At 45.9% G+C, this 10,759-nt stretch overlaps 1 protein-coding gene across 1 annotated transcript; it reads left to right on the top strand.

Annotated features, from left to right (window-relative positions):
* The first annotated feature begins 7,974 nt into the window (after nucleotides 1-7,974).
* LOC142571562 (uncharacterized) lies at nucleotides 7,975-8,892 on the top strand. The gene has a single exon (XM_075680029.1). The coding sequence runs from the start codon at nucleotides 7,975-7,977 to the stop codon at nucleotides 8,890-8,892; it is 918 nt and encodes a 305-aa protein (XP_075536144.1).
* Nucleotides 8,893-10,759: the final 1,867 nt, after the last annotated feature.

Here is a 10,759-nt window from a genome sequence, read left to right as displayed (position 1 = left end):
TTTTGTCTGCTTCCGTGGTTTTCTCTAACGCGCACTCAGGGATCAACAGCTCAGTGCTTTCTGCATTCTGTTCTCATTGAAACGCGGCTGCCGTGGCCGGGAACCGAACCCTGGATCTCGTGCTCAGATCCAGAACACCGTAACTACTGCGGCGGCTGTGGATATTAAGTAGACACTCATAGGCACGTACCCAAGGGGGGGCCCCTCCCCCGTATTTAAGACGCATACACCCCCCCACACACACACTCCCCGCCCAGGCCCCCATTTCTCACACACATTCCTAAAGCGCCGCCAAATCAATGTTGAGACTTGACAACTATTCGGCAGTCAACATTCTGCTACCTTTTTCACTACTTTTGGATGGCGGTAGTTATCGGCGTTGTGATGGGATGTGATGGCCAGTTTCCTCATCAATTCGGTGCCCGTGCGATTAACTCGAGATGCATTCAGTTGTTACCGTCTATTCAACAGTCAAGCCCATCCTTGTTGCTTCGTAAGTTCAACCTTCTTCGTTTAGACTGATCCAGGGACCAGGAAAGGGTTTCAGTTCGTGGTCAGCTGCTCTGTATGCACGCGGAACGAATTACGGCCAGAGAAAATGCCACTTGCGTTTAACTTTTATTTTTTTTCATTATTTCCTCGAGTGACGGCTCGCCGCGACGCTGACAGATCCTCGGAACCATATAGCCGTGATATGGGTTAGATAAGGTGGAAAATAAAATAATGCGAGATAGCATCCACCCCCAATCCCTGCAATAACCTTGAAACTGATAGGTAATATGACTGTCACCTGTTAACTAGTCTGCTTTTTCCCTAATTGTACAGCTCTTTTCGTGCAAAATTACCAAGTGGAAACAAGAGTCGCAAGGATTTGAGAAATTTAGCGATCTACTAAGGGAGAGAGCCAAGGCAGCAGCCAAACAGGATGGAAAAGCTGAAATTCACAAATATAACTGTTGTTTATGAAAATATTCGTGGATCATCTTTTTATTTTAAAAGGAAGTAGAGGAAACGCCGCCGGAAGTGGAGGACAATTCCGTGTGTTCTGAATGACGCTTCTTCGCTGCTGAGCACGAGGTCGCGGGATCGAATCCCGGCCACGGCGGCCGCATTTCGATGGGGGCAAAATGCGAAAACACCCGTGTGCTTAGATTTAGGTGCACGTTAAAGAACCCCAGGTGGTCAAAATTTCCGGAGTCCTCCACTACGGCGTGCCTCATAATCAGAAAGTGGTTTTGGCACGTAAAACCCCAAGTATTATTATTATTATTATTATGAATGACGCTTCTTCAGTTATCAGTCAAGCCGCTTGAGGTTGCCACTTCTCTGCTGTGCTTATGTAGGTGTTTTTCTAACCTTCCGCGGTGGGCGCAGTACGTCTAGGATCGCAGCTTCCTGCGCCATCTGAGGTTGTACGCGACTGGCGGCCACGCATCGTTACGTAACTTCTCAAATAACAATACGAGTCGGTTGTGGCACTTGTTAGAGCAGTAAACGAGGGATCCAAAAGAACTGTGATTGTTCTGCAAATATATATTACTCTGTATATTTCTTCCAGAGATAATTCAAAAAAACGTTACCATAGTGGGATACAATTTAAGAGGAAGCTTTAGCTCGGGCGCAACTGCGAGGCGGCCTATTCAAATACACGTAAAACGCAAAAATGTTTTTCTGAAATAACTCCTGGACCGATTTTAGTGAAATTTGTGGCATTTGAGGGAGAGTTAAATTCTAGTTTCTGTTTAAACTGGAATTTCGATTTAGTGCCTGAATTTTGTTAAAACGATTTTCAAATATCCGATAGTTTGAAAAAAATAGAAGCACGAAGTTTACAAATCCATAGCTCTGCATCAAGAACAGATGTCGCGGTTTTGTAAACGGCATCCATTAGACCATTCAACGCGGACAAATTCGATATATCATTTTACATCTTATGTGAATTTGTTACTTTGTTTACAAGGGTTCTGCAAAAAGTGTATTTCCATATTACTAAATATTTTGAGATTCATATGTAACATATCAATTTTGTCCGCTTTAAATGAACTATTACATGCAACTCACAGAATTGTGATATCATTTTTCGTTGCCGAAAGACAGGGTTGTAAACTTGATAGTCTCGTTCTCTGAAAATTTTCGATTTTTGATAACTTTTAATAAAAAACTTGCTGGTATGAAGCGAAAATTTGAAACCAACAGTCACTAGAGTTTAAGTTTTTCTTTTAAATGCAACAAACCTCGTCAAATTTGGTGCAGTTGTTGCTGAGAAAAACGAATTTTCCTTTAACATGTATTTAGATAGGAGCACCCGAGCTAAAGCTTCCTCTTAAGTCTGCAATGAAGCCCCGCCCACGCCCTCATAACCGCCAGCCAGTGTTCCTCCGCGAGGCTGCAAATAATTCGTACTTCAAACCTCTTCTGTTACCCAAATAAGGCGGTAACTACAAAAATAAAATTATTAGCGCGTAATTTTATACCTTTCCCCTCGCCTATTATAGTGGAATGGCGAATACCTAATTCAATATTGAACTGAAATAACATGCTTGCTTCGCTACAACTATTTGTTGTGAACTTTCGCTTCAGTTGGCAGTGAAGTTTCATGAGTAAAACAGGTTCAGCAGTGAAATGAACTGCACAGCAGGCTTTTGAAGAGTGAAATGCTCAGACTCGATACATTTTGTCCATGTCTGTTGCACACCTCATTGTTTCCGCCGATGAAAAGACTTTTGAAGAACAGCAGACGCTCCGGAGGTATCAAGTACGACGCCATTTTGAAAAGGCCGCATGGCGACGATATTGTTTGCTTCTGTCATTGGCTGGCGAGTAACAACTCCGCGTGGTCCGTGTGCCTCTGTTGCCAACTATTGTTTTTAAAGTTCTATTTTGCTATATATTGCTCTTTCATGTCCTTTTTTTGTGCAACACTGTGCATAATGAATTACCAATTATGACTCAACAGTTCGTACTTCTGCGCTGTTTTCAAGCTTGCGAGCTGGTACAGGCAATACAAAGGTTCACCACAAGTCAGACAGCATCGATTGAAACTTACCCGCGTTGAGCGGCGTTTTGGTGTTGTAGTTGTATTGAACATTCAAAGTGTGATTGGCTGCAGGGTTGGAATTGCAAGAATTATAATGTAGACGCGTAGGACAGCTTTAAAATCTGTCACGTCCGATGTAGCCGTGCCCGGACGACGAACCGGCGCGGTCAAGCAACAACAAGCGATGACGGGCCCTACACTCTGGGCGGCTGATTCAGGCTATATTTACTCGTTTTCTGGCTCAGACAATGTTAATACAGGACTAAATGATTTAGCCGAGGCGCACGGCACTTGGCAGTAACTAGGTACATAAAGTCGGATACAGCATGCAGACTTCGTCGAGAACGTGTTTTCGCAGAGAAAATTTATCGGCGTAGCTCTCCGTGGTATCGTTGAGGCAAGATAGAAGCATAAAAATGAGGGAAATTGAAAGTGGCTCTCGGTCTTCACTCTTGCGCCGTAACGACGTAACTTCAGCACCGTCCTCGTCTGATACCCGTGTCTGTAAGCACTTTGCTTTCACTGCTAGCTACATTTAACTTTCGAGCCGGTCTCGTGTAATCTAAAATCGATTACCTCTGATTTATTAACAGCTGCTACTCTCGCAATCACTACAACAGAATAACGATGCTAGGGGGCTCATCTGACTGTCAAAATAGCATGATCTAACTTCCTAATCATCCAATCGAATTAATCATTCGGTAATCAATCAAAGGCAGATACGATCCCAAGCTAGGGAACTTCGTTCCATCGCTTGTGTTTCTGTTTGATTATTTTACAAAAGATGGGTGGGTAAAAAATAAGCTTGTTAACGAGCATGTGCGCGAGTGTAGAAAAAGGCGCCAGATGCCGGTCTGTGTTCTCTACGTGCAAGACGCGGGACACTGCGCTGCTCACTTTTGTCAAACGACACAGGTAAGCAACCTCTTGAAACATCGCTAAGGCAAACGAACCGGCGCGTCGAGCGCACCGTGGAAGTCGCTCAAGATCATGAGGAGCACGCGGTCGCCATGGCAACATGGCTTTTTCAGCGCACGCAGAAAGCAAAATGACAAACGCAGCTCGAGGCACGCTCTGCAATTGTGTTTCCACAACGTTGCTACAAGTTTGTGACTGCGTTGAAATGCCGGAGTACTTCTTCTTTTCCTCCTTTTTTCCCTTTCTTTTTTCGCGCATAAATGCTGCGCACTGTGTGGCGCATCCTGTGAACTATTACCTCTTTTAGGGCTGTCATTTCCCCGGTATATCGTCGCGGAGTTTTTTTGATAATGCTCGAAAAACGCTTTAGTTATCAGAGTAGGCTCATTAACAATGATTCCACCATACTCTATATCTAGTATTTGCTTCGACAGCGCGTGTCGGCGTTCATCACCAAGGGCTCTACTGCAGGGCTGTTCTTCCAGGAAACGCTGCTCTCGCGCACGCACTATTGCACCTCTGTATTTTCCTGCGTTCAAAGTCTGTAACTGTGCCTTGACCTTATGAATATCATCAATATATTGACCCGGATGTAGGCATTCAAGCTCAAGCAATTCACTCAGAAGTCTATACAATGCTTTGTAATTATTCTTTTCTTCAAAGGCCAATATTGATGATTCTTCGATAGCTATCATTTTAACTTCCTGTTTGAATAATTCCCACACAGCAAAGAGTGGCAAGTCCTTGCGGCATGACACATGAGCTATAAGCTCAGTAACACGATTTAAGAAACACTCACGCGAGAGTAATTGGTTATTGAACTTCCACAGCTCCCAGCACATACGCCGACTTTGATAACGACGGCTGCCAAACGATGCTGAGACTAGGCAATGGTCACTAAAGAATATAGGATGCACAGCGTAACCATAAATAAGAGGTAGCGCGCTAAGTGAAACGTAGATTCGATCAATCCTTGCATGCGAAGTACCCTGGAAGTGCGTATATCGACATCCCGCCTTTTCATTTTCCCCCCAATGTCCACAAGCTGATAATCACATATCAGGCGCTGCAACGCATCACTACTTGGATCATGTCTCAGCTTGAGTGACGTACGATCTTGCGCGTTACATACACAATTAGTCTCCAAAGAGGACCAATGCACGATCAGTACAGAAATGATGTTCTAGAGATAAGAAGAAACACTCGCGTTCACGTAACTTGTTCGGGGCATAAACACACACAAATGTAAAGCGCATACCACTGATATCAATATCGCAACAGATTAGGCGCCCTTCCCTATCTGTAAGCAAATGTAGCAAATCACATGGTAAATGTTTTCTAACAAATAACATGCAACCTGTGGAAACGCCTACTGCATGGATGACTCAAACATTATAGTCAGCTAGGAATGGAGATAGAGCTACTTCTGTGTTTTCGTCGGATTCAATTTTTGTTTCTCGGATCGCAGCAATATCTAATTTTCTATTGCGTAACAAATGAAGAAGCTGCACTTGCTGTCGCTTACTTCGTAAGCCACGGACATGTAAAGTGCCAAAATGGAAGGGAAGAGCGCCCGCCATGATTACCTATGTAAGTGCAGCGTTTAAACGCTGCTCCAGAGGTGCACCACTCCCTTCTTGATGAGGTGATGCACTACGGACCTTTTGGGGCACGTTAACACAAGGGGCATCTGCAGGAGTAGGTGTTCCCCAGAGCTGTTTTGTCAACTTCGACACTTTGGAAACGCGAGCCTCCTTTCCCGTGGGCGATGGATTGTCAGATAGCGCTGGACGCTTCTTAGCGGCCTCGCACATTGATCCAGATTCCACTGACGGTGGGCGATCTTGAACTGGTGGCGATTCTGCCCGTGACACAGTTGGTTCGTGGTCAGGCGCCTTAGTCTCATCCTCGCTCGCAGGCTTCTGGCTGAGGCTAATGTCAGCCGATGACGGCTTAATCTGTTCTTGTCGATGAGCCTCAGGGAGTGTTTCTCCAGTTGTATCCACAACTTCGCTCACGTCCATTAGATGATCGGTGATGTTATCATCCTCAGCTGGTCTATTTCCACGAAGCTTGTCAGCGTAGATTCCGATGCATGCATCTGCAGGATGACCGTAGCGGTGGCAGTTACTACAGCGTGGTGTTGTACATTGTAGCCAGATATGCCCAACTCTCTTGCACCGGAGGCAAAGTAGTGGTCGGCCAGGTACCAAGATAAGGCACTGGTGGCCGTATATGCTCAACAGATGTGGCAGATTACTGGCAGAAATTCCATCTTTCAAGGTGAACGCTACGTCTCGATTAGTCATTTGCCAGTCCTCCTGCACACCGCCACATTTCTCTCGTGATGGACTGCACTGTGCCATATGGCTCTAGCGCTTCAACAATCCGTCTCTGTTCGAGGTGTGGGGGAAGCCAAAGAAGCTTCATCTTGATATTCTTGCATTCCGGGTCTATGACGAGGCACTTGAGGCCCTTCACCAACAACTCGCCTTTGTCGACAAGTTTGTTTCGCGGTGCTGTTAACACGTGTCACCAACCACAAATGGCTCATCTGGTATTGTCCAGCGCCGAGTACGTCAGTTACATTTAGCACTGAAAGGAGAGCATCGCGAAAGTCCGGGGCCCGATAAGGCCGCCCTGCCGGGTCAGCATGCAGGAAAACTGAATTGAGAACGGTGTTGCCCGTCGGTAGACGAGGAAGAACGACTTTATAATTACCAGTATCAGTAGTTGACGGTGGGTGTGATCCTCGGCCGAGGGCCGATGCGCTGTTTCCAGCGGAGCTCATCGAAAACGTGGCCGTTCGAACAAGCCTCTTATCCTTCCTCTATTTCGAGACCATAAGACATTGGATACAGATGCTGCCAAAAAAATTGTATCGTTGCTGCCCCACTTAAATCAGGATGATTACGATTATACAAATGAAAACATTGATATTAATGAGGTAACTGCATGCATCGATTCGTTAGCGAAGGGCAAGACGCCCGGCCCGGATGGCCTTACTGCCGAATTTTATCAGTGTTTTCGTTCCCTCTTATCGCCATTATTACTTCAAGTGTACCGTGAGGCTTTGGAAGTAGGGTACCTAACCGCCACAATGTACGAAGGACACACCGTCCTTATAGCCAAAAGCGATGGTGACACTAAATTGCAAAACGTTGACGGATATCGACCTACCTCCTTATGCAATGTGGATTATAAAATTTTTGCTAAGGTATTAGCTAACCGTTTGCAAGCTGTAATAAGATCTGTGGTCAGTGATCATCAAACATGTGGCATCAGGGGCCGGTCCATTCAGACAACATTCATGTTGCGAGATCGGTGCTAGAGTGTGTAGCTGAGGGGATTGGACAGGTGGCAATGGCACAGCTAAATCTGGCTAAGGCGTTCGACAGGGTGAATCACTCATTCCTGTTTACTGTACTAGAGCATATAAATATCAGATCCCTGCTCTTTAGAGGTGTCAGGATATGTTATGCTAATGGCTCAACGAGGCTGATAGTGAATGGCTCTCTCTCCGATCCGATTAGGCTTGTGTCATCAGTGCGACAAAGATGCCCTTTGTCACCGCTTCTGTTCTGCTTGTATTTAGAGCCACTTTGTAGGAGCATTCTAAATGAACAAAATTTCCAAGGGTTTAAATTACTGACTAATAAGGTTCGGGTTCTTGCGTATTCAGACGACGTGGCCTTTCTTGTACCGATAAAAAGAGTGTAAAAACTGCTCTTGCAATTACAGAAGAATTTTGTGCAGCTTCTGGTGCAAGCGTTAACATTGAAAAAAGTTCAGGTTTTTGGTTTAGAAGACGGGCCACAATGTCATCACATTACGCAGGAATTTAATGGAAAGAAGATCTGCGTTATTTAGGTGTGCCTTGCTCACAGTATAGAAATAGCAACGCTCATTGGGCGGGAGAAGTTGGCAAAATTCAACGTAAAGTGAATTCATGGCGAGGGCGGACTTTGTCAATGTTCATTCGTGCTGAAGTGTGCAACGTGTTCCTCGCTTCCCGTCTCATGTATGTGCTGCAAGCACTGCACTGCTCTCGACTTCGCCTTCAGGCACTGCATCGCGCATTTGCAACATTTATTTGGAGTTCGAGTTGTAAATCGATGCGGCGCGACAATCTGTACCTCCCCCTTGAATGTGGTGGTCCAGGATTAGTCCACCGCTTCGTCAGGCAAATTGTTTCTCGCCTGTTTTTCTTTCGAGACAGCGACCATCCGTTTTTGCGTGAAATGTTGCAACTTCGTTTAGTTCACCTTGTTCCTAATATAGTAGTGTCATCAAATGCCAAAGATGTTCCACAGGCTCCTTGGGGCTTTCTCAAGGAGATTGTTGACACATTTCTTTTCTTGAAGGTTAGATTCAACCTGGAGTACGTGTTCACTGCGAGTCGAAAAGCAATTTCTGCGGCACTGGTGGACTCTATTTTCTTAGATCCTTTGTATCGTGTACCTTATTTAAGCCGACCTTATAAGGATGTACTTAAGCGCGTCCGAAAAATGTGTGTACCTCCTGGAGTAAAAACATTTTTCTTTAAATTACATTCGGAAACACTCCCTGCTAAAACTTGGTTGAATTCGAGAGGTTGCTTTGTGCCGTGGTCAACAAACTGTCGACTCTGTCCACGTGCCGAAACCATAGATCACTGTTTCATAGACTGTAGGGACGCTGTATTTTTCTGGGACATTCTCCAACGGACGCTTAAAAAAGACATTGACATTACTCCATATTCAATTGGGTTTCTACCGTTTAAGGTCACGGGTGGTCCTCCCTATGACATGTTCATAGTACTTGGTTTATATAGCCTATGGAGAAGTAGACTGTGTGATCGCCATGCCGAAAGCCCGCGATCTACAAAATCCTTCTTTCGCGAAAGTGCTGCTTATATAAGAAGTGTGTACGCTGCGCAGGAACCTCCGCCAGACTAGATGCACTTGTTGGATGCATGTGTGTGTTTGCCTGAGTTTTAAGTGTATAGTTTTGTACGCTTTGTAATACACTTTCACTTTTGTTTTCCATGTAATAAAGAAAAAAAATCGTCGCGGAGCAGTTGGCTAGAGCAGCTGACATTTAGGAGGGAAGGTCCTAGATTCGATACCCGTTGCGGTGCCTTTTTAATTTTTTTTATCAAACTTTCTTACTTCATTTCATCGTCATCGTGACGACAGGATGCTCAGTGGCGTAGCGATAGGGGGGGCCGGGGGGCCGTGGGCCCCGGGTACAAGGGGCCAGCGGAGGGGTGTCATATATACGTCTGAAGACACCCGGAACTTGTTGATATCCTCGCCTTCCTCAACTACACCCCCCGGGGGGGGGGGGGGGGGTGACGGAAGACCTAGTGCCAGACGACCTAGCTACGCCACTGAGGATGCTTATCATAGTTATCAAGGATTCCTTACGCTCGTTTAAATTTCCTTATATCAACCACCGCTGACGACCGGCTGATAGTGTTGATAACATAGGCGGAGCGCCGCTCGGGTCGTAACGAAGCTCGGAAAGAAAATATTAAAATAGAATCGCTACAGCCTCCCGGCCCATGTATTGCTGCGGACGGGACACGGCTCGGTGTAGCTTTGGCGCAGGGTGCTGCTATATACTAGGTGTTCACAAATGAGTTCATCCTCGTCGTGATGGCATGAAGATGACCATTTAATTCTTGTTGCGCAGATCTGGCTGTAGGCGGGACACGTACGCCTCAGTTGACAGCTTCGGCGCGGAAGGCACCATTAATTAACAGGTGTTCGCTGTAAAATCTATCAGTGTCGTGCGATGTTTTGAAAGGCAATTTCCCCATACACCCGAGATGCAATATATAATGTAGCGAGGCGCAACGGCAGCAGCACAACGGCTTCTTACGGTCGCGCCGTTCACGGGCAGTGAGCAAGAGCAGATTACATACGGCGGATGGGATGAACCCCTGATAGATATAATTTTTCAAGTACAATTGAGCGCATCATCTCAAATCTCATTACTGCGGCCACTGTTTGCAGCGTCACAATCGCAACAATAAATTTATTTTTATTTCTCTCTTCAGATTTTCCCGTGCATTGGGTGCAACGCTAAAGAACCCCGGGTGGTCAAAATTTATCCGGAGTCACCCGTTATAGCGTGCCATGTAATCATATCCTGGTTTTAGCACGTAAGACCCCCCAGAATGTTCTTAATTTTATTATTTATTAATCACTTCAATAAATATTATATTCAGGGCAAACGTGTCAATGGGAAAATTGTAGACCGTCCCAAAAATTCCCGACGTGCTACATAAAAGTTTCTTACGAGCTTGAAAAGAAGTCCGCGACAAAGTGCCGCCCGCCCAGTGGCGCGGCACTTTTTCGTGTGTGTGTGTGTGTTATGTGTGTGTGTGTGGGTGGGTGGGTGGGTGGGTGCGTGCGTGCGTGTGTGTGTGTGTGGGTGGGTGCGTGTGTGTGTGTGTGTGTGTGTGTGTGTCTGTGTGTGTGCGTGTGTGTGTGTGTGTGTGTGTGTGTGTGTGTGTGTGTGTGTGTGTGTGTGTGTGTGTGTGTGTGTGCGTGTGTGTGTGTGTGTGTGTGTGCGCGTGTGTGTGTGTGTGTGTGTGTTTTCATTTTTGGCACAAGTTACGTGGGGCACCCAGTATAGACAACTTGGGCCGCTGGATATATGCGCGAGTAGACAACTGGCCTACAGCAGGCAACTTGCATCACTGGGTATGTGCCCGAACAGACAACTACGGCACTGAGTCTGAGCAAGCGGGTATATGTGCCACTCGGCATGATGCCCATTCTCGGGAAAATGCCCAAGAATGGGCGTACCACTGCA

This window comes from Dermacentor variabilis, chromosome 1, assembly GCF_050947875.1.
Source record: "Dermacentor variabilis isolate Ectoservices chromosome 1, ASM5094787v1, whole genome shotgun sequence".
In the NCBI taxonomy this organism is placed as follows: domain Eukaryota; kingdom Metazoa; phylum Arthropoda; class Arachnida; order Ixodida; family Ixodidae; genus Dermacentor; species Dermacentor variabilis.
The sequence above is the reverse complement of the archived record's forward strand: the minus strand, read 5'-3'. Positions and strand labels throughout refer to the sequence as shown.